Genomic DNA, 25,074 nt, shown 5'->3' on the forward strand with positions numbered 1-25,074 from the left:
AAATTCAAACTGCTCTTACTTTGAAAGTACTCAACAAAAATGGCTGAAATTTTCACTGTAAACAGTTTAACACAACAATTTTACACTGTCAAAGTTTTATAACAATCGGGACAGTGTTACCAGTTCTACAGTCAAAATAGTGCACGCGGAACTAAAAATGGTCAAAAAGTACCTAAAATTTACCTTGAAGCGATTTGAGCTTTGGATATTTACTAGAAAAAGTACTTAACCGATTTCGATCAAATTTTTACCACTTATTTGATACTATGTTAAGAATATCGAGTGAAATTTTCAAACGTTTTGATGAGGTAACAAAAAAGTTATAGCCTAAGTAGTTTTTTGAAATGGGTGCACAAATTTTCTAAAACCTCATTTTATGATATCGACAATATATGCGCCAATACTCAACCGATTTGAATGATTTTTTTTAGTATAAGCTACACATAATATACTATTCATGGTTAAAAAATTAGCTATTTTGACGAACGCAATCAATAGTTATACAATATTTTCTGTGTGGCAATTTCATCGTGTTCGCCCTTTAAAGCAACGTGCCATATCTCAAACCGTCGCGAGTTCTTTGACACCCTGGATGAAACGGTTCTGGAAGCTGTTTGGGTTGCTAACGGGATGAAGGCTGAATCCAAAGGTCGTGGATCTGGAAAGAGTGTAGTGTTGGATGGTGCAGGCAACCGCCGAGTGCTGGAAGCAGTACTGTATGTACCTGACATGAAGTCGAACCTTATATCCGTCAAACGACTGATGAAGAAGGGATTCAGTGTGACGGTCGATGAAACCGGAGCGAAAATTATCAGAAACGGAACGATCGGTGCAGTTGCTGAGTTTGAACGAGGTTTGTTTGTAATGAAGCAATGCAATGAGTCTGCGTCATTGGTGACTTCGGCTAGCGAGTGTATCCATGTCTGGCATCGGCGGCTAGGCCACCTAGATTGCGATGCAGTTTTGTAGCTCAAAGATTTGGCCCTTGGAGTGTCTGTGATGGCGTGTAGCTGCAAGGAAATTTGTGAAGCGAGTATTCAAGGTAAAATGAACATAAGCCCTTTTCCGAAGACATCTGAAAGTCAAACATCAGCTGTAATGGATTTGATCAATACCGATATTTGCGGACCGATGCGGACTAGTACCATTGGAGGACGAAAATATTTCTTGACATTCATCATGACTACAGCAGATACACGGTAGTCTACATCCTGCGGAACAAATCTGAAGCCCCGGAGAAACTGGAGGAATATGTAGATGTGGTGAGAACACAGTTCGACAAGAAACCGAAGGTAGTTCGATCTGATAATGGAGGTGAGTACACTGGCAAGCGTGTGAGGTCATTTTTGAAGCGGAACGGGATTCTTGGTAAATTAACTGCTCCACACCCCTCAACAAAATGGAGTTGCGGAAAGAAAAAATAGGCACTTGGTGGAAATGGCCCGATTGATGATGATAGATCCCAAGATGGATCATCGTTTCTTGGGAGAAGCCATCGTAACAGCAAATTACCTGCAGAATCGTCTACCTTCTCGCTCGATATCTGGTACACCATATGAGCGATGGTTTGGCAAGAAACCGAATTTGGGACACATTCAACGATTTGGAGTGGATGCGTACTGCCATGTTCCAAACGAGAAAAGCTGGACAGCAAAACAATCAAGCCCAAGTTTGTTGGATACAATGAAGTCTCCAAGGCGTATCGGCTAGTGGATTCAAGAAGCGGAAAAATCACGCTTAGTCGCGATGTCAAGTTCCTAGACAGTTGCCTACCAACGGATGCTGTGGACTTGGCAAAGCTCGTGATTCCTTCACCAAGCGTGCGTGTTGAGGACGTTCGACAAGATGATGAAGTTATCGATCCGAATACTGGAGAATCCGATGGTGATGACGAGTGGTGCGATCCTGAAAATAACGAAGGGACGCCGGATGACGTAGGGAAAGTCGAGCCTGTAACCCGAAGATCCGAAAAAATAAATCAAGAAAAACCACCGGAAAGGTACATGAGCATAGCTGGTCCATTGATTCAGGAGGAGCAGAAGACTTTCAAGGAGGCAATATCCTGTCCGGAAAGTATCCAGTGGAGAAAGGCAATGGAGGATGAACTCAAATCGATGGACTGAAATGAAACATGAGACCTGGTTGACCTGCACAGAGGAAGACGTGCTATCGGCTGCAAATGGGTGTTCAAGGTGAAGCGCGACAAGAACGGCGAGGTAATCCGGCACAAGGCAAGGTTAGTAGCTCAAGGTTTTAGCCAGCGATTTAGAGCCGACTATGACGAAGTGTTTGCTCCCGTAGTCCGCCAAACAACCTTCCGTACCCTGATATGTGTAGCGGCCAAGAAACGAATGGTGGTCAAGCAGTACGATGTGAAGACGGCGTTTCCATACGGCAACCTTGAGGAGGACATATTTATGAGGCAGCCGCCTGGATATGCTGTAGCAGGTATGGAGATCAAGTTTTGCCGACTGAAGAAAAGCATATATGGTTTGAATCAGGCTGCACGTTCGTGGAACCATGAACCATGAAGTGCTAGAGGAAGCTGGATTTCGTAGATGTGACTCAGATCCGTGCTTATACAAGAAAGAAGTTAAAGGAAAATAGTGTTACATACTGGTATACGTCGAGTCAAGTACAAGACACTGAAGACGAACTTACAGTTGAGGTCGAAATACGTATCTGTCAAAGGATGCAAATTCTTAATGGAATCCAAAGGAACAGTACTTAACCCGATTTTCTTTTTATATACGTCGATGATCTAGTTGTAGCAAGCGAAGATGAGCATATTATCAAACCCCTGGAACTGGCCTTGAGGAAGAATATTGAAATCAGCAGCTTCGGTGACGTCCAGTGGTATCTGGGAATTGAAGTGCAGCGAGATGAAGCAGGAGACTTCTACCTTTGTCAACGAAAATATATCAGTGAAGTTGTGAAATCCACCGGGCTAGATGATGCGAAATCGTCCAACATTCCGTTAGACCCCGTTTATGGTAAGAATGATGACAAGAAAATCCCTCTCCCAGACAACAGGCAGTACTAGAAGCTAGTAGGACAACTTTTGTACATTGCAGTGAATACTTGACCTGGTATTACTGCAGCAATCGCCATCATGAGCCGAAAGATAACCGCTCCCACTCAGCAAGATTGGACGGAGTTGAAGCGTATGGTCCGGTATCTTAAGGTAACGATTAATGTGAAGCTCAGACTGAGCAAAAAGGACGATCATTCAGGACTGATAGGATACGCGGATGCAGACTGGGCGAAAAATTGCTAGTACCGAAAATTGAATAGCGGATTCATCTTCAAGTTTAACGGAGGAACTGTATCTTGGGCATGCCGTAAGCAGACATGTGTGTCACTGTCGACAGCTGAAGCGGAATTTGTGTCACTTTCGGAAGCCTAACAAGAAGCAATCTGGCTGCAGTGGTTACTGAAGGACTTAGGAGAAGATCAACAAACCGTTACTATATTTGAGGATAACCAAAGGTCTCTCAAAGGTTCTATAACATTTACCCGAAAACCATTTACCTGAAAGACATTTACCCGAATGACATTTACCCGAACGTCATTTACCCGTATGCGACAAATACCCGAATGCGACAAATACCCGAATGCGACATTTACCCGAAAAATAAAAAAAATGTGTACTTGATCCCCATATGATTTGTCAATAATAAATATGTTATGGCCCGGTATTATATAGGGCACTGCATGAAATTCTCTCTGTCTCTTTCACTCTTACAGAGATTTTGTAAACAACAAGGCCAAGAAACGTCAAAATCCCATACAAAATCAAAACAATGCAGTGCCCTATAGCAGGCTTTGGTTAGACCTAATAATCATCAGACTGAGTGATCATCAAGCACTCTGGTACAGGACTAACTGGCTGTCATAATGCTATTTTAATCAAAGGAATTTTGTTGATATTCTGTTCTTTTACGGCTCCATCCAATTAGCCCGAACGCCAATCCGAATCAATCAGGAGGTCGTCCAAAAAATGCAAAATTAGCTACTTATATACACGATCACAAACTGGCAGCCATACCGCAAGTATTATCCACTTCTTCTAAGTTCTAAGATTTGCCTTCTTTTTAAAGTAGGCTATTCTTTTGAATTTACATTGTTCACCCGTAAACTGTTGATGAGTTGGTCGGCTGGTACTGGCTAAACTGGTAATTTCTCCATATAATGTATTCATTCTTTCCATAAGAGGCTACTTTTGCGAGTTGGAGTTGAAATGTTATTTAGTTTGTTGCGGACGAACCACTAACTCCATAGCAGACCCGTGAATTCATCTTTCTATCTATATCCTTTAGGGAACTATTATACATATCTATCGGGGTGATGACCCATTCGGGGAAATGGCTTTTGGAATAATGTCCTATTCGAGGTTATGATGGCATTCGGGGTAAGGGGGTAGAGTTTCTTTAACAGACATAGTATCACTGTGTTGTTTGGTGGCCAAACTATTACCTATCCTTCGGAGATTTTCCCTTCTTCTCTTTAAAGGCTTTTCTTTCGAGTTGCACTGCTGCATATTTTGTAGGCGTTCGAACTACTAACTGCACAACAAACATTGTTGCTCTACAATAGAAGATAAGTCAATCATAAGCTTAATTTTTGTAATTTTGATTGAATAAGCTGTTATTCAGCTACCATTATTGTTAGTTGGGATGCAAATAAGTTTTGTCCTTGTTTCCATTATATGATGTTCTTTTAAATTACACTCTTACATGATTGAGTGATGGATTCCAAGTCTACATCTAAGATTTTTTCCTTCTTCTAATAATTAGATGTTCTGTTTGGTGAACAATCTGCAAACTTTTCTGTCAAATATTATTTTCTAATGATATTTTGATTTTCCGAGGGCTGTTTCTAATCGTTTCGAACTAATGACACCTTGGCTACAAACAGAGATTTCCCCTTCTTTAAACCATAAACTGTTCTTTTCTTATCAAAAGAACAGCATATGAATCAAAGAAGGGTAAATATCTAGAGTGAACGCTAACAGCGTTAACATAACAAATGTAAGCTGCAGTTATGAGTTTTATTCAAGCATATGCCCTGTGAATTCCTATCGCGGATCATTTCAGGGAAAATTTGATAATATGGGTTCTTGAGGAATATCAAAATGCTTTTCTGATCCACAATACAAAATAATACATGTACTATTTAAATAGAACAAAATAAGTGAACTTTATTCACAAAATCATAATTTATGCATAGTAATAAACTATTCGGGTAAATGTCGCGTTCGGGTAAATTTCGCATTCGGGTATTTGGCATTCGGGTATATGTTACATTCGGGTAGATGGTTTTCGGGTAAATGTCTTTCGGGTAAATGGTTTTCGGGTAAATGTTATAGAATCCTCTCAAAACGCTGGATTCCGATAAGTTCAGCAATCGAACTAAACACCTAGCAACAAGATTCCACTTTGTTAAGGATTCGAAGCAGACTGGAACAGTCAATTACGTTTATTGCCCCACTGAACTGATGCTTGCTGATTTGATGACTAAACCACTCACCCGAGATATAACCAACGTCCGCACATACCGCAGTGCGAATATAGATTCGGATCACTACTTAGTCGCTGTATGCATGCGTTCAAAACTTTCGACAGTTATCACCACGCGTCGAAGTCGAACGTCGCGGCTCAACATCGAGCAACTTCGTAACGTAGAAGTGGCTCAAGACTACGCGCAGCAGTTAGCAGTGGCCCTACCAACGGAAGAGCAGCTTGGCGCAGCTACACTTGAAGATGGCTGGAGGGACATCCGATCCGCCATAGGTAGTACCTCGGCTACAGCACTAGGCTTCGCTACTCCGAATCACAGAAACGACTGGTACGACGGCGAATGTGAACAGTTGAAAAACAAGAAGAATGCAGCATGGGCGAGAATGCTGCAACACCGTACGAGAGCGAATGAGGCACGTTACAAACAGGCGCGGAACAGGCAGAACTCAGTCTTCCGGATGAAGAAGCGCCAGCAGGAAGAACGAGATCGCGAAGCGATGGAAGAGCTGTACCGCGCTAAGGACACACGAAAGTTCTACGAGAAGCTGAACCGCTCGCGCAGAGGCTTTGTGCCACAAGCCGACATGTGCCGAGATAATCACGGGAATATTCTCACGAGCGAGCGTGAGGTGGTCGAGAGGTGGCGGCAGCATTACGATGAGCACCTCAATGGCGACGTTGCAAGTACCGAAGGTGGCGTGGTAACAGATCTAGGAGTATGTGCACAGGACGAAAGACTTCCGGCCCCTGACCTTCAAGAGATTGAGGAGGAGGTTGGCCGGTTGAAAAACAACAAAGCCGCTGGAGCAGATCAACTACCAAGCGAGCTTCTAAAATACGGTGGAGAAGCACTGGTGAGAGCACTACACTGGGTCATTACCAATATTTGGGAGGAGGAAGTATTACCGGAGGAATGGATGGAAGGTATCGTGTGTCCCATCTACAAAAAGGGCGACAAGTTGGATTGCGGGAACTACCGCGCGATCACACTACTGAGCGCTGCCTACAAGATACTCTCTCAAATTTTATGCCGCCGTCTATCACCGATTGCAAGAGAGTTCGTGGGGCAATATCAGACTGGATTTATGGGTGAACGCGCTACAACGGACCAGATGTTCGCCATCCGCCAGGTGTTGCAGAAATGCCGCGAATACAACGTGCCCACACATCACTTGTTCATCGATTTCAAATCGGCGTATGATACAATCGATCGAGAACAGCTATGGCAGATTATGCACGAATACGCATTCCCGGATAAACTGATACGGTTGATCAAGGCGACGATGGATCGAGTGATGTGCGTAGTTCGAGTATCAGGGACACTCTCGAGTCCCTTCGAATCTCGCAGAGGGTTACGGCAAGGTGATGGTCTTTCGTGCTTGCTGTTCAACGTTGCTTTGGAGGGTGTAATAAGAAGAGCGGGGATAAACACGAGTGGGACGATTTTCACGAAGTCCGTTCAGCTGCTTGGTTTCGCCGATGATATTGATATTATTGCTCGTAAATTTGAGACGATGGCGGAAACGTACATCCGACTAAAGAGGGAAGCCAGGCGAATCGGATTAGTCATTAATGTGTCGAAGACAAAGTACATGATGGCAAAGGGCTCCAGGGAGGAATCACCGCGCCCGCCACCCCGAATTCACATCGACGGTGATGAAATTGAGGCGGTTGAAGAATTCGTGTACTTGGGCTCACTGGTGACCGACGACAACGACACCAGTAGAGAAATTCAGAGGCGCATTGTGGCAGGAAATCGTGCCTACTTTGGACTCCGCAGAACTCTACGATCGAATAAAGTTCGCCGTAACACGAAGTTAACCATCTACAAAACGTTGATTAGACCGGTCGTCCTCTATGGGCACGAAACATGGACCCTACGTGCAGAGGACCAACGCGCCCTTGGAGTTTTCGAACGGAAGGTGTTGCGTACCATCTACGGCGGAGTGCAGATGGAAGACGGGACTTGGAGAAGGCGAATGAACCACGAGCTGCATCAGCTGCTGGGAGAACCAACCATCGTCCATACCGCGAAAATCGGGAGGCTACGGTGGGCGGGTCACGTCATCAGGATGTCGGATAGCAACCCGACTAAAATGGTTCTCGAGAGTCATCCGACCGGAACAAGAAGACGTGGAGCGCAGCGAGCTAGGTGGGTCGACCAAGTGGAGGACGATCTGCGGACCCTACGCAGAGTGCGGAACTGGAGGCAAACAGCCATGGACCGAGTGGAATGGAGGCGACTACTATGTACAGCAGAGGCCACCCCGGCCTTAGCCTGACCGGTAAGTAAGTAAGTACGCAGAGTGCGGAACTGGAGACAAACAGCCATGGACCGAGTGGAATGGAGGCGGCTACTATGTACAGCAGAGGCCACCCCGGCCTTAGCCTGACCGGTAAGGTAAGTACCACTCACCCGAGTTCGCGTTGAGACCCTACGTAAGAAATGCGGATTAGAATAGCAGCGTTGAGGAGGAGTATTGGAGATGCAACGCAGCTTAATGATCATCTAAGTAATCATTGAAAGTTTGTTAGTCAGTAAGTGTCATTAGAAATAAAGCTTATTCCATGTTCAACCACATATCAAGATATACGTGTTTTTACTATTCCAGTACGGTTCACTTTGCTCGTATAAGCCAATACTTTCTATCTTTCTTCTCCACATTAAAAAAATAGTAACTATAAACATTTGCGTTTGCTAGAATTAGGAATCATTAAACAAAAGAATCACCTTACGCTTATGAAACAGCATTCCACGCACCAAACGTGAACCTGTGCTAAACAGCCATATCCTAAACACTCCGCCATGTACAGGGGATACTCAAAATAACTGGGATAAGTAAAATTTTCATTTTTCAAAAAATGTTCAACTAGCAGTAACTTTTCGAAAAGGGCATCAAATTTTCTCAAATTTATACTGTAAGTCCATCAATTAGGTGTGTATCATTGGTCCAATTTTGGAAAAGATCGGGCTATACTTCACGAAATTTGGAAGATTCTAGAAAAAGGTATAATTATCCGATAGTCAACTTTGAGCTGTTATATCTCCGGATTCAATGAACCGAATGCAATGAAATTTTGATCATTTATGACTCATATAATGAACTCTGAAAAAACATTTGACTTAATTTGAAATTATTAATAAGAAAAAAAGTTATAGCGATTTCATTTATTCTATGGTTTTTTAGTAAATTTATCTATTTTTCATATGCATCCTATTAGTTTTTCAATTTGATGCCGGCCATTTGGTCGCTTTTCTTTGAAACATAAATATATTCAAGTTAATTAGAGAAAATTTATATGAACTATAATTACTATCTCGAATTTCAAAACGACGATGAAGTTTTGGATAAATTGGTGTTATTATAGTTATACCTTTTTCTAGAATCTTCCTAACATCGTGAAGAATAGCCTGATCCTTCCCAAAATTGGACCACTGATGTACACCTAATTGATGAACTTACAGTAAAAATTTGAGAAAATTTGATGCCCTTTTCGAAAAGTTACAGCTAGTTGAATAGTTTTTGAAAAGTGAAAATTTTACCTGTCCCAGTTATTTTGAGTATCCCCTGTATATGATGATTCACAGACGCAGTAAACCTACTGTCAGTCGTGGGCAAGCGATTATCTCCTCACTTCGTTGTCCTTCTTCACATTGACCTGCAATCTTATGTGGCAGGCGCTATTCGCGCCTTGAAACCAATATGTACTAACACATTCAAAATGTCGTAATCCGAATCTAGACTGCGTCATTGAACATACTTCATCGAAGAGAAAAAACCAAAGCACACATAACAATCTACGTTTCGTTTCGAATGGTAACAAATACAAAATTGTACAAAACCCCTTAAAACTAATAACAAAACTTTATCTTCCAGCATCTAACAGATACGAGCATCGAATGATCTCCAAAGAATACGCATAAATCGTATTCTGAAAATCAATTCGAAGACAAGTCTTCAACCCCCCCTTCTTTCACAATGACCTCCGTCAAAGATACGGCATCGTTCTTCGCGAACGGCAGCTCGAACCAGTTCGACTTCGTCCTCGCTATGTACCCGCAGGTCCTCAAACTGAAAGCACAAAACAAATGCAAAAAGCCGGACGAACTCATCCGGTTAGACGACTGGTACCAGAACAAACTGCCACAGTTGATCAAAAAACGTGGCAAAGAGCGCTTCATAGTGCACGAGGAGCTAGTCCAGACGATGAAGTGGAAGCAAACGCGCGGAAAATTTTTCCCACAGCTGTCCTACCTGATCAAAGTCAACACTCCTCGGGCAGTGCAGAACGAAACCAAGAAAGCGTTCAGAAAACTGCCCAACCTAGAGCAAGCCATCACGGCTCTCTCAAACCTGAAAGGCGTCGGGACCACAATGGCGTCGGCCCTGCTGGCAGCGGCCGCCCCCGAAACGGCCCCATTCATGGCCGACGAGTGCCTAATGGCCATTCCGGAAATCGAAGGCATTGACTACACCACCCGCGAGTACATGAACTTCGTGCAGCACATCCAGGCCACGACGGATCGACTGAACGAGGAAGTGCACGGCCCGGTCAGTAGTTCCAAGGATGGCGAAGGCAGCAACGACGAGGATAGTGGCGACGCGCCCAAAGTCCAGAAGAAGTGGTCCCCGCACAACGTCGAGCTCGCCCTCTGGACACACTACGTCGCACGGGAATTGCAACCGGAGCTACTAGACGACATGCCTGCCGCTACGGAGGGAAGTAAAAACAGCTACTCCCGGAGTCCCTCGACTGCCACCGCACCGAAGACCGCAACTCCCACGAACGGAGCCTCCTTACCGGCGTCCGACAACAACACTACCATAGAGGAACCGTCCGACGAGAGCAACCTGGACACCGAGCTCGGAAAAGCCACCTCGGACGAATCCTCCAAAGACAACAACAAATTCACGGACAGTTTGGACGAGTGCACCAAGTCCGAGGACAGTCTGGAGAAGCCCAGCACCACGACGACCAGCATTCGGAACAACAACAGCGACGAGGTGAACGATAGCGACTCGCAGAGTAGTGCCAAGCGGTCATCGACAGGGGACGACGAGGAGGAGGATGAGGAAGACGATGAGGAGGACGAGGACGAAGACGGGGAAAGCTCGGGCGGCGATGGAGCGTCCAACGCGAAGAAGCCGAAGCTCGAGTAGAACCGAGAGGAAAACTTTTCTAATTACAATTAGAGGTGGAGCAGACGAATGGGAAAAATGACGATGAGACTAAGACGGGGATGGGGACGGGAACGCCGACGAAGAAGTCGAGAGAGCATGCCTAGAGAAAACAGAATCACAAATCAAAATCAGTTAACATAATTAGCGTCGTCGCGGTCAGTGTGCTCCTTCCGGTTGGCGGTGCCGGTCTGAATACACACACATTCGCACACCGAAGGTAAGTCTACGGAAGTTTGTGAGATGCCGGAAATTCCGACAGAAGGTGGGGCGTTGCTACCGGAGGGAAAAAAACTATGTACAAATTATGTTTAACTGATTGTAAGTGGAAAATCACGTATTATTCTTGGGAGGAGGATGAGGCAGATGGGTGGGATGCGATGCTGGTGAGACAGGCAGAAGTTGTGGCTAATTGGCAGGAGAGCAGGGGCTGGCTGATTGAAAGGGAGAAAGACGTGGGTGGGACAAAAAGTTTAATTGAGATGAATTGCTATAGATGCGAAGGATGAGTGCCCAGGTAGGCAAAGAAAATGAGGTTTGCTTCATTAGTGATAGAAGGAGAAAAGAGGCTTTGATAAATCAAGACTGGATTCGTTCCACAATGCTGGAATGGAGTATCCAATATAAAAACAATAACTTCAATCTGATTGACTTTTAAAACACTTTTCTACGTTTTTTAGATTCGGATCTGTATCATCTTTTCTATATGAAGAATTGGAATAATTGGGTATAGCATTGGTTCTTGGCAAAATGCTTGATGGACCTTTCTTTCTTCGACAAGGTTCAAATAGTCTTTCCAACATTTTTAAGATAAATGAATTCTAAAAGGTTCTCAAATCCACGAGAGAACTAAATAAAATGTAAAATATCCTATCATATATAACCCTTTTAAGGCCCCATATAACCGTTGTGGTAAGGGGCTGTCCAATGGACTCCATAAACCACGTGGTCATTGGGGGGGTTCGGCCAATGACCACTTTGTATGGACAAATAAAACATTTTGTATGGACTAATGACCACGCGGTTTATGGACAGCCAAAAATTTTAGGCAACTTCTTTAAGAAATTTCTGGACAAATTATTACAAAAAATTGGAAGGAGATCCTTGATGAAATTCCTGTAGAAAGCCTAGGATAATTCCTAAAACAATCGTTGAAGGAAACCCATGAGGGATTCCCGGGGAACTTCTGAAGGAGTCCCTTGACAAATTTTCCAATAATCCCTGAAGGGCTTTTTAAAAGAACACCCTTAAAACATTCCTGGAAAAATTTTTAGAATAAACTCTGGTGGAGTTCTTGAAAAAAAAAAATGGATAACTTCTTGAAGGATTTCTTGGAGAAATAAAAATAATCCCAGGATACATTCCTGAGAGTATTTCAGGGCGGAATTCTGAAGGAATTTCTTTGCAGGACCTGCTGGGGGCATCCTTGAAAGATTTCCTGGAGATGATTGTGAAAGACTTCATTGTTGACTTCTTGGAAAACTTTCGGGCTCCTGTATGCTTCCCTCTCAAGTTATCTTAAAGAATTCCAATAGAAATCGCTGGAGGAATTCCTAGAAATCTTCAAGTAATCCTCTTGAGTGCATCCCAGGGAAAGGAAGGATTCCAGACATTCTTCCAGGAATTCCTCCAAGGATTCCTCTAGAGTTTCTTCCGGGCATTCCTGCAGGAATTTATAATGGAGTTCTGTAAGGAATCCTTGGAGTCATTTCAGAAGAAATCTCTTGAATAGTTTCTGGAGTAATTTCTAGAAAAAATGTCAGGAGGAATCCTTGGAGGAGTCCCTGAAGATATTCCTGGAGGAACTTCTGAATGAATTCCTAACGAAATTCCCTGAGGAATTTTAGGAGGAGACCGTGAGGAATCCCTCGAGGATTTTTTATTGGTTTACCTGGATGCTTTTCTGTGGGACCTCTTGGCGAAATTCCTGGATGACTTCCTGGAGCAACCCCTGGAAGAATTCCCGAAGAAATCTCTGGTGGAATTCTGGAAAGAATCTCTAGAGAAATTCCTGCAGGAATTCTTTGAGGATTTCCTGGAGGGATTCCTGGAGGAATCTCTGAAGCAATTATTGGAGGAATCCCTGTTATAAACCTTCAGGGAATCTGTGGAGGCAATTCATGAAGAAATCCCTGGAGGAATCCCTAAAGTAATTTTTGGAGGAATCTCAGGAAGAGTCCTTGGAGAAATCCATTCAAAACTCCTCACTAAATGACCGGAGGAATTCCTTAGGAAATTTCTGGTGGAATTCCTGGACGAATCCCTTAAGCAATTCTTGGAAGAATCTCTGGAGAAATTCCTGGAGAAATCTTTAGAGCAATTCTAGGAGGAATCCCTGGAAAAATTCTTAGAGGAATTTCTGGAGGAATTTCCGGAGCAATTCCTGGATAAATTCTCGGAGGAATTCCCAAGGAATCCTTACGGGAATTCGTGGAGTAATACGTGGAGAAATCCCTGGAAGAATTCTTGGTGGAAACTCTGAAACGATTCCTGGAAGAATCTCTGGAGGAATTCCTGAAGAAATGACCGGAGGAATACCTAGTGGAATCTCATATGAATTCCAGGTGAAAACTATGCCGGAATCCACGAAGGTATTCCTGGAGTATTTCCTGGAGAAATTCCTAGAAGAATTTTCGAAGGAATCCGTGGAGGAATTGCTGTGGGAATTTCTGAAGGAATTGCTGTACGACTTTCTGGGCGAATTCCTGGAGGAATCCTCGGAAAAATTCTAGGATGAAATCCTGCAGGAATGCCTGGAGAAATGCCTAAAGGAATTCCTGGAGATGTTCCAGGGGAATCTCTAGAGAAATTCCATGAGGGATCTCTTTAGAAATCCCTGGAGGAACTCCTGAAGGAATGCCTTGAGAGATATCTGGAAGACTACCTGTAGAAGTTCCTGTACAAATTCCAGTAGGTGTTCCTGTATATATTCCCAGAGAAATTCCTGCAGGAATTCCTGGAAGAATCTCTTACGAAGATCTGGAAGGAATGTCCGGAAGTATTCCTGGAAGAATTCCTGGATTAATTCCGGGAGGAATTCCTGGAGGAATTTCTGAAGGAATTCCTGCTGAATTTCTGGGAAAATATCCTGAAGGAATTCTCGTAGAAATTTCTGTAGGATTTTCTGGAGGAATTCTTGGAAGAATTTCTTGATCAATTCCTGGAGGGATTTGTGAAAGAATTTCCCTAGAGAAATATCTGAAGGAATTTCCGAAGAAATTCCTGGAGAAATTCTCGGAGGAATTCCCAAAAGAAACCTTAAGGGAATTCAGAAAAGTTTCTGAAGGAATCCCTGAATGACTCCTGGAGGAATTGCTGTAGGAATTTCTGAAGGAGTTGTTGTACAAGTTTCTGAGCGAATTCCTGGAGGAGTCCCTGAAAAAATTCTAGGATGAAATCCTGCAAAAATTCCTTGAGAAATGACTAAAGGAATTCCTGGATAAATCCCAGAGGGAATCCCTAGAGAAATTCCATGAGGAATTCCTTTAGGAATCCCTGGAGGAACTCCTGAAAGAATGCTATGAAGAATATCTGAAGAATGCCTAGAGAAATTCCTGTGCGAATTCCAGTAGGTATTCCTGTATTTATTCCTGGAGGAATTCCCAGAGAAATTCCTGGATGAATTCCCAGATAAATTCTTGGAGGAATTCCCAGAACAATTCCTGAAGAAATTCCTGGAGGAATCTCTTGCGAAGATCTAGGAGGAATGTCTAGAAGTATTCCTGGAAGAATTCCTGGGGGAATTTTTGAAAGAATTTCTGGTGAATTTCTTGGAGGATTTCCTGAAGAAATTCTTGAAGAAATTTCTGGAGGAATTCTTGGAAGTATCCGTTAATCAACTCCTGGAGGGATTTCTGATAAAAATCTTGGGAGAGTCACTGGAAGAGTATCTGGAGCAATTCCTATTGGAATGCCCGGAGATATGCCTGTAGCAATTCCTGGAGAAATCACTAGTGGGATTCCTGGAGGAATCCCTTGAGAAATCCCTGGAGGAATTCCTTGAAGAATCACAACAATTCCATGAGGAATCCCAGGACGAATTGCTGAGAATATGTCAAGAGCAGTTTCTGAAGAAATCCCAGGAGGAAGTACTGAATAAATCACAAATGCAATCTTGGAGATATCCTGAAGAAATCCTATTAAGTGTTCGTGGAGGAACTTCTGTAGAAATTCCCGTAGCAGTTCCTGAACGATTCCGTGGAGGAATTCTTGAAGAAACCCCAGAAGGAATCCCGGAAGCAATCCCAAAAGGAATTTCTTAGGAAATTTCTGGAAAAAATCCTGTAGAAATCTATAGAGGAATTATGGGAGGAATCCCTAGGACAATTCTAGGAGGAATCCCTAGAGGAATTTCGGGAACAATTCCTGGATAAATTCTCAGAGGAATTCTCAAAGGAACCCCCACGGGAATTCCTGGAGAAATCCCTGATGCACCTGGAACAATCTCTGGAGGAATTCCTGAAGGAATGACCGGAGGAATCCCTAGTAGAAACATAGATAAATTCCAGGTGAAACCCCTATGGAATCCCTGGAGGTATTCCTGGATAAATTCGTGGAGGAATTCCTGGAGGGTTTTCTTGGAGCAATTTCTGGAAAAATTTCTGAAGGAATCCCTGGACGATTTCCTGCTGAAACTCCTGGAGGAATTGCTGTGGAATTTCTCTGAAGGAGTTGTTGTACGAATTTCTGAGCGAATTCCCGGAGAAAATCCTTTTACAATTTCTTACGAACTCCTTGTGGAGTCCCTGGAAAAAATCCAGGATGAAATCCTCCAGGAATACCTGGAGAAATGCCCAAAGGAATTCCTGGAGAAATCCCAGGGGGAATTACTCGAGAAATTCCACGAGGAATTCCTCTAGGAATCCTGGAGGAACTCCTGGAGAAATGCCTTGAGGAATTCCTGTGTGAATCCCAGTAGGTATTCCGGTAGGTAAATCTGTAGATATTCCTGGAGGAATTCCTAGTTAAATTCTTGAAAGAATTTTTAGAGGAGTCTCTTTCGGAGATCTAGGAAGAATTTCCTGTTCCTGGATAATTCCTGGATAAATTCCTGGATAAATTTCTGGAGGTGTTACTGGGGAAATTTCTTAAGGAATTCCTGGTGAATTTCCTGGAAGATTTCCTGAAGTATTGTAGAAATTTCTGTAGGAATTTTTTGGAGGAATTCTTGGAAGAATTCTTGGAAGAATTCCTTGATCAATTCCTGAAGGGATTTCTGAAGAAATTCCTATTGGAATTGGAAGATATGGCTGTAACAATTCCTGGAGAAATTCCCAGAGGGATTCCTGGAGGTATGTTTTGAGAAATCCCTGGTGAAATTCCTTGAAGAATCACTGGAGCTATTCCAAGAGGAATCCCAGAAGTAATTCCTGAGGGTAGCTCAAGAGGAGTTTTTGATGAAACTCCAGGAGGAAGTACTGAATAAATCATAAACGAAATCGTGGAGATTTCCTGAAGGAATCCTTTGAAGAGTTCGTGGAAGAACTGCTGTAGGAATCCCCGTAGCAGTTTCTGAACGAATCCCTGGAGGAATTTTTGAAGAAACCCCAGAAGGAAACCCGGAAGCAATCCCAAGAGAAATTTCTAAGGGAAACCCTGAATAGCTCCTGAAGGAAATTCTGGATGAACTCGAGGAGAATTTCCTGAAAAAAAAATCCGGGAGAAATGCCTGTAGGAATCCCAAGAAGACATCCAGGAGGAGTTTTTAAAATAATCCCTGAAGTAGTTCCTGAAAGAATCGCAGAAGGAATTCTCCAGTGAATCCCTGGGAGAATGCTTGGTGGAATACCTGGGAGAATTCCTGATGGAACCCCATGAGGAATCGCCTTAGTAATCGCCTTATTAATCCCAGGAGATTTTTCTTTAAATAATTCAGGAAGAATTTCTGTTGAAATTCCTGGAAAAAAATCTGTAGGAACCTATGTCTGCTGTAATTTCTGGATGAATTATTGAAGAAATCTTTGGGAATTTTTTGTACATTTTTTCTGAAAAAAAAAATTCCTGCAGAAACATTTCCAATTGAATTTTGCAAGGTGATGTCACGAATGAACGTTCGGTTCATTCTCGTTCGTCCCTTCCTTTTCCCTCTCACGCCAAATTTGACATTTTCTGGTGGTTTGTTTTGATTCCCGTTCGTTGCCGCTCTTTTCTCTCTCGGAGAGAAAATTGAGGTTAAATTTCGATGCAAAATTCTATAATTCCATGTGGAATTATTGGAGCAGGTTCTAGTGGAACTCTTGAATGTATAGAGAAATCGCTGAAGGAATACATAACAGGATCTCAGGTGTTATTTGGGAGTCCCTGGAAATCAAACCCCTAGAAGTATTCTTGAAGGAATCTCTGGAGGAATCCATGATGGAATCACTATGGGAAAGTTCGTCGATGCATCATCTTTCCAGAAGCATCTGTAAAAAAAAATCCAAAGTAATCGTGGAAGGAAGTTTTGAAGCTTTTCTTGGAACAATTCCTGAAACTATCACTATCGAAGGTCGGCAAGACCTCCATGAAAGAATGGGTGGCGATCACCACAGGCCAGATATTCTGCTCGGCTCTGATGTACCTAAGGTGACTCATTTTCTCCGCACAGTTAAAAAACGTTACTTCATATAATTTGTAACAAAAGAACCCCGTCATGTCGACCACATTTATCATCAGTTTATAAATCTACACAAAGTTTGCTCTCAGTATAAAGCTTGCATTCAACATTCCATACAATAAATTCTTTAATGTAAACATCAGTTAAATTGGACAGAAATTTGTATGCTAAATATGCATACGTCAGGTGCTGTTTTCAGTCATTTTTGCTGAATATTTTACCAAAAATGCTACCTGACGTCTTCATAATCTTGGTTGAATATTCTAATTGGTTACTTTGTATCAAAACCATTATATTGATCGAAGATTGAAATAATTTTAACAGTGTTGCCAGTTGCATCAATAATTTGAATGAGTCTTACAAAAAATAGTGGTCAATGTTTTCTGTAGACAGTATGCTGAGAATGCAATGTGTTACACTGAAACTCACTCTATCTATAATGAAATTGTGAGCTACAACATGGGCAAAACTCCATTTAGTGTATCAGTGTTGTCAGCGTTGGGGAAAAATACAAATTATTCTATTCACCATGAAATAGCATTTGACGCCCTTTTAAATTCTGGTGAAAAGTCTGATACAGTCTAGACTCTAGACATCCAAGTCCACATATTCAGCAATATTTGATTCTACTTGAACGGTATTGTCATAAAAATAATAATACATCTGAAGCTATCACTGGGTGAATTTCATGGTCTGAACTTCACCGAACAGATTATCACGCGATTTTCAGAGAAGAGCAAAGGAGAGTGCGGAATCCCGGATCCATATGAGCGGAGTAAACAAAATTGAGCATTCATACAACAAAATGCGCATTATCAATTATTTCAAACCACCTTTCCTATACAGCTGCCTCCTCAAAACTGCCTTGAGTTTAAACGACCTCAATATCATTGCATCCCACCACAATCCTCAGCAGACCACTTCAGCGTACCGCGCGCTTGTGAGGGCACATTCCAACTCTTGACTGCACTAAACTTCGTTCTCCGTGCAAGTACAGTAGGTAATGTACGCGAAAGAGAACCATACACACATACTACTGTAGAAAACCAACCGTACACTTCAGCATACTAAATGTAGGCGAAAGCAAACAGAAGAAACAAAAACAAAATAACATAACATAAATGTTTTGGATCAAATTCAAAATTGTCAGAGCAGCAGTAAATTTCCAAATATTTCAGTTTCATGAAAGTTTTTCAACCGTAGGAAGGAATGAATTTCAATCTTTTTTTTGTTTCGTTAATGGCCAAACCGCCACCTCGGGAAATTCTCGTAATAGAATGTTATTATTTATTGTGTAATTATATTGTGATCATTACTATCACTGTACTCGTAATCGAAGCAAAAGTTCTTAATTATCACTCACACAGTCTAATCAAAGAAGCGGCGAGAAGAAATTCATCAACATTTATCTATTATCACAACAGCCAATTTTTGGTGAGGATGAATTTAGAAAAGCGAAAGGCAGAAGCAGAAAAAAATAGATCTAGTATTAGTTGCCGTTTTAGTTTTCCCGTACATATTTATAAAGAAAAGAAAAGTAAATCTTAAACAACACTATACGAAACACATGTTACAAAACAGGAGAAACATAAAAATGACAGTTACTGACAAACACCATCCCAGAAATATAAAAAAAAAAACAAACATTTACACAGGCAGAGATTGAAAATCCTAGCTAAGTAGTGAGCCTGACTGGGCTGTCAGATGCCGGACAGCAGCAGATACAAACCTGTACAAGCACAGCTAATGAACGATTGGAAAACAAACAACTATAGCGATCAAATCAACAATAATCGGAAAACTACACTCGAAAAACACTGAGAGCAAGCAACAAACAGAGCAGAAACCACTAATAGCCTTTAACATGAGAACATGAATAAAAGAATAACACTTTGATGAATGTAAAGAATAAGTAGCAACACAATAAAAACTGAAGCAAAAGGGACAAATTCACCCCCAGAACCCCCGTAACACATGCATAGCACACAAACATTCTCACAACAACAACAACAAAAAAACACTCCTATCCATTACCATTAGGGATACACTCCGAAATCCGGCTGCATAAGGCATCAAGATATGAAAAACAACTGAAAGAAGATACAACTTTACAGATAGTGAAACTAAATACATAAGTGATTATGATAAAACGTGGTTTGGTTTCTTGTTTTATGATGATGACATCACCTGCATGAAATTTAGGGAATCGTTCTCGCAGCATATTGTTCAATGCTCATTATGTGTATAGCTCATCAGCTTGGAATGCCATTTTTTGCCATTTTACTTTCAGAATCGAGAGTGGAGCGATTTCGTCCTGTGCTTAGTAGTGCATTGAGACAATATTATGTTCTAAAGTGACAAGTGAAACAACTGCTCAACATCGACAGCGTTCGATCTTTGTCAAAGTAAGTATCCCAATTAAAAGTTAATTGAAGAATTATTCATGTGTACATACAAATAAAATCATCCGAAGCGGTGCATCCAGAAAACAGAAACCGGAGAAATACGGTGGGTAATAGACCTGTGCGCGCGTAAGGGTCATTTTTGGCATGAATCAGCGTGACCAAAATTTGACCATAATGTCATTTCGCTCTAGAATTTGTAGTCTGAGCTTTTTTCATGACCCTTGATGACATAAACTATTGTGATTGAATGAATACCTTTTTGATTTCTGTTCTGGTCCGTCATTGCGACCAGTGCAGTAATTAGACCTATTGTGACATTACCCGGGCATGCTGCATTACTAGGGTATTGGTTCCCTTATTAAGCATGTGGCCCCTATTTTCATCCTACGAAAAACAAAGGATTCAAGCGCTGTTTGTTTTGTTTCTTATTTTGGTATTTTTTGTTAGAAGTGAGCACCCATAAAAACAAAAAGAACGGAATCAATCGATGCTGTAATCGCTTGTTTTCGAATAGGATAAATATGGGAGCATGAGGTTACTGATGGCACACATACCCTATATTGATAATGAAGGGCAATAATATATCAATTTTGCTACAGTTTTTGTTTTGTGTTCTTAGAACCTTAAGAAGCTATCAAATTTGATAATAAGGTCGCACTATTTACACTAAGGAATCCCCGAATGATTTCAGGGAGGTATCTCAGAAACAATTCCAGGAGGAGCAATAAAGAAACTCCTGGAGGAATCCATACGGAACTTCTGGACTTATCTTTTCAGGAACTGCTGTATGAAACCCTGGAGAAACTTCTACATGAATCTCTGTTGGTTCAAGAATCTCTCTTAGAGAGATCCCTGCAGAAACTTCTGAAGAAATCTCTTATAAAAATTCCAGCAGGAAGTCCAGGAAGAATCCCTCAAAGGAATTCCTGGAGGGTTCTCCAAATGAATTCAAGCAGGAATCCCAAGAGTATTACAGCAGAAATCCCCAAAGGAATTCCAGTGAGAATTTCTGAAGGTATTCAAGAAGGAAACCCCAAAGAATTTCTAAGAGGAATCAACGAAAATTTTCCAGCAAGAATCTTTGAAGGAATTCGAGGAGAAATACCAGAGATTTTAAGGAGAAATTGCCGAAAGAACTCCATCTTCGAAGGAATGTGTGAGGGATCACCGAAGAAATTCCAAAAGGAATCTCCGAAGAAATTCGAAAAAAAAAATCACCGAAGGAATTTCAAGAGGAATCCTCGATGGAATATCAGGAGGAAATCCCGAAGGAACATTATGAGGAATCCAGAAAGGAATTCCCGACCGAATATCAGAATATATCCCGAAGGAATTTTAGTAAGAATCCTCGAAGGAAGATCTCCCAGGAAAAACTACCGAATGAATTCTAGAGGGGATCTCCGACGAAACCCTAGGAAGAATCAGTAAAAGAATTTCAAGAGGAATCTCTGATTTTTTTTTATTTTTTTTTGACATTTTAACGTTTGCTAATTCTACACTAGAAATTATCAAAGGAATTCTAAGAAGAATCACCGAAGGAATTTTAGGAGAATTCCGTAGGAATTCCAGAATAAATCTCTGAAGAAATTCGAAGAGGAATCGCCAAAAGAATTCCAAGAGGAAATTCCAGGAGGATTCCTCGACGGTATATTAGGAGGAATTCCACATTTATAAGGAATCCAGAAATTCTAGTAGAAATCCTCGAAGGAACTCTAGGAAGAATCCCCGAAGGAAATCCAAAAGGAATACCGAAAGAATTCTAGGAAGAATCTTCTAAGGAATTCCAGGAATAATATCCGAAGTTTAGAAGGAATCTTCGAAGAAATAACAGGTGAAATCCCTGCAGGAATCCCAGTGGGATACACCGAAGACATTTCGGGAAAGAATTCCAAGCGGAATCCTCAAAGGTTTTCAAGAGAAAGCCCCATAGTAAGTTCAGGTGAAATCCCCGAAGAAATTCAAGAACTCCGGAAGAAATCCCCGAAGGAATTTCATGAGGAACCCCTGAATGAATTTCAAGAAGAATCCCCGAAGGAGTTTTGGGAGGAATCTCCGGAGTATTTACGGAGGAATTCCAGAGGAACTTTTAGGAGGAATGCCGGATGGAGTTCCAGGAGAAATCCTCGTAGGAATTCCATGAGAAACCCCTGAAAAAATTCCAGCGCAAATCCCAAAGGAATTTCAGCAGTAATTCATGAAGAAATTCCAGCAGCAATCCAATGTAAATTTCCAAGCGAAAGATGTCCAAAGGAATTCTAGGAGGAACCAACAAAACATATCCAGAAAAATCACCGAAGGAATTCCAAGAGGAATCCCCGAAAAATTACAGAACAAATTCTCGAGGGAAATTTAGGAGGAATCACTGAAGGAATTCCAGAAGTAATCCGCGAAGCGATTCTAGGAGGAATTCCTCGAAAAATCTCTGAAGAAATTCGAAGAGAAATCACCATAGAATTTTCAAAATGAAACTCTGAAAGAATACCAGAATGAATTCCCGAAGAAATTCTAGAAGGAATTCCCGTAAAAATTTCAGGATCAATCACCGACGAAATATCAGGAATTCCAGGAGATATTCCCGAAGAACTTTAGGAGGAATCTTTTGAGGGATTCCAAAAGGAATCCCTGAAAGAATCTCTGAAGGAATCTTCGAATTAATTCCAGGAGAAATCCCCGAAGGATTTCTCTAAAGGAACCGCTGAAGGAATTCTGGGAGGAATCCTCAGAAGAATTCCAAGTGGAATATTCGAAAGATTTTCAAGAGGAAACCCCAAAGGAATTCCAAGAGGAATCCCCATGAGAAGACCTGAAGAAATTCTCCGGAGGAATTCCAGGAGGAATCCTCGAAAGAATTATAGGAGAAATCACCGAAGGAATTTCAGAAGAAAACCTCCAATTCCAGGAGGACTCCTGAGGGAATTCCATGAGAAATCTCTGGAGGAAGTCCATGGATCTGTCGAGATCTTCCGGAGATATTCTGAAAAAAAAAATCAATAATGAAACTCCTGCAAGCATCACAGAATCCTTCTGAAAGAATCTCTAAATCAACTTCTGGAGAGATGTGATACTGCTCATGATCGCATATCAGTCCCATCTTTGCTGGGTTTCCTATTCATATGTGACAAGTATGCGATCATAGGCAGAATAATCAATGAAAACCAATCAAAAATGATAAAAAAATCTCAAGAGTTTCGTATTTTAATGGAAACCCTGAAATTCCATTTGTATTTCTTTAGAAGTTCTTAATAATAGTCTCCTGCAGAGTTCGTCTAAAACAATAGAAAAACAAACAAAAAACAGACAGATCAAAGTTCCAGACTTGAAATTGTTAGAACGTACTGATTTCACTTATAATATCATAAGGGCAAAACATTAGCCATTGTTTTTATTAATGATATTCTTTTAATAGTCTCTCTCTCTCTCTCTCTTCTTGGCGTAACGTCCTCACTGGGACAAAGCCTGCTTCTCAGTTTAGTGTTCTATGAGCACTTCCACAGTTATTAACTGAGGGCTTCCTCTGTCAATGACCATTTTGCATGTGTATATCGTGTGGCAGGCACGAATATACTCTATGCCCAAGGAAGTCAAGGAAATTTCCTTTACGAAAAGATCCTGGACCGACCGGGAATCGAACCCGTCACCCTCAGCATGGTCATGCTGAATACCCGTGCGTTTACTGCCTCGGCTATATGGGCCCCTTCTTTTAATAGTATTATTTCCAAAATACGATCCGTTTTTGGAGAAATACCCGGAGTAATTTGCAGACAATTTATTCTTAAAAATCGCCGAAGAAATGTTTTAGGCTTTTTTTGGAATAAAATATTGCCAGAATCATGAACATGAAGAACATGAAGAAATCTTAGCAAGTTCTTGGGATTATCTGTCAAAGAGTTTCTGAAAAATCATTCATCAAAGTTTGTGGAAAAATTGCCAACAGAGTTTTTTTTTAAGAATCATCGAAATTCGGAGGAAAATCGGAAAAGATCTTGGCAGGAGTGTTGTGAGAAATAATTGGAGAAACCTTTGGGATTTTTAGGATACATCCTAGAAGTATCATGGAGGAATTCCTGCACAACTGAGTGGGGAAAATTAACGGTGGAATTGATAGTGAAATATCTAGATGAATACCTAAAGGATTTTTTTTATTAATGTAATGCATTCAATAGAATTCCGAGACAAATCATCTGAGAAACTCAGAATTCACGGAGAGCATCTGGAGAAATATGTTGAAATTTTCAAGACATCTTTGCAGGAATCTGAAGAAATCCTCGGTGGAATTTTCTGTATAAATTAAAGCCAGATTTTGAAGAGGAATCCTTGAAGAAGTTCCTTATTTTTTTTTTGAAAAACTTATCCATTTTTTTATTAAATTTTGTGAATGAGTTTCTGGAAAAGACCTTCAAACACTTTCGGAATTCTGGAGGGATTTCCAGAGAAATATCCCGAGCAGAAGAGAATAGCCAATTGATAACAACAGGATCACATAGCCTATTTTTATATCATAATTTGTTATTGTTAACTATTATCAAAATATATCTTTTTAATAACATGTTTTGTTGGGCAATCTTATTTTGTTATATTCAAGTTTTTGAGATATATCCACAAGATAACATTTCAATAATATATTTTTTTGTAGAACATGTTTAGTTATTATTCTGCTATAGAGAATGTACAAATATGTAATGAAGAATAACACAACAGTAACAAGTTCACAAATTACAACTGTTATTAAGTTGTAATTGAGCTAACAAACCATGTTATTGAATTATTCTTCTAGAAACATTTTTTTGTTATGATATTTGTTATTTTGCGCTTATGACAGACAAGTTTATATCATTATATGTTATGCTAATAAGGTACACCGGGGCAAGTTGAAACGGGTGGGGCAAGATGAAACAGCGGGTTAAAATGATGTTTTCTAATGATGATAAACAGTTTGATTGCCATAACACATAGTTTTTGATTCAAACAATCTTTTAGCGAAGGAAAAAAATCTAAATTGTATTGAAATCTATTTCAAAACTTCGTGTTTCATCTTGCCCCACCCGTTTCAACTTGCCCCGGTGTACCTTAACATAAAAATTACTGATTCCATTATACAGTTATTAGACCAAAATAACATATTTTATTATGCTGTTGATATTTTCTTCTGCTCGGGATTCGCAATAATTTGTTCTTATATATTCGCTCAAGAAATTTGGTAGGGATTAGTTTTAGTATATCTTCAAGGAGGATTTTCTGGAGAAATTCTTGGATGAATTGCTGGAATACTCTGCAAAAGAATCTGGAAACTATAACATACAGAATTTGAAAAAAAAATCGTGGAGGACGTTTCTGGAGTGAATTTCTGACACGTTTCCGTGGAAAAGCTGGAACAA

At 41.1% G+C, this 25,074-nt stretch overlaps 3 protein-coding genes across 9 annotated transcripts in view; all 3 read left to right on the forward strand.

Annotated features, from left to right (window-relative positions):
• Positions 1-19,295, forward strand: part of LOC115266033 (uncharacterized) — a 521,849-nt gene extending 502,554 nt beyond the window's left edge. The window contains exon 3 of the transcript XR_009995734.1: positions 10,965-19,295. The gene's annotated coding sequence lies outside the window, so the exon portion shown is untranslated. The remainder of the gene's footprint in view (positions 1-10,964) is intronic.
• LOC109424039 (uncharacterized) overlaps positions 1-19,295 on the forward strand; it is a 46,391-nt gene extending 27,096 nt beyond the window's left edge. For all 7 annotated transcript variants that reach the window (XM_062843077.1, XM_029877812.2, XM_062843078.1 and 4 more), the window contains one exon: positions 9,398-19,295. In XM_062843077.1, the coding sequence (XP_062699061.1) occupies positions 9,500-10,681 (1,182 nt within the window). In that variant the 5' untranslated portion in view covers positions 9,398-9,499 and the 3' untranslated portion in view covers positions 10,682-19,295. The remainder of the gene's footprint in view (positions 1-9,397) is intronic.
• Positions 1-25,074, forward strand: part of LOC109424037 (protein tincar-like) — a 580,636-nt gene that overhangs the window by 182,519 nt on the left and 373,043 nt on the right. The window contains exon 4 of the mRNA XM_062843067.1: positions 19,585-19,699. The gene's annotated coding sequence lies outside the window, so the exon portion shown is untranslated. The remainder of the gene's footprint in view (positions 1-19,584; positions 19,700-25,074) is intronic.

Source organism: Aedes albopictus, chromosome 3, assembly GCF_035046485.1.
Source record: "Aedes albopictus strain Foshan chromosome 3, AalbF5, whole genome shotgun sequence".
NCBI classification, from domain to species: Eukaryota; Metazoa; Arthropoda; class Insecta; order Diptera; family Culicidae; genus Aedes; species Aedes albopictus.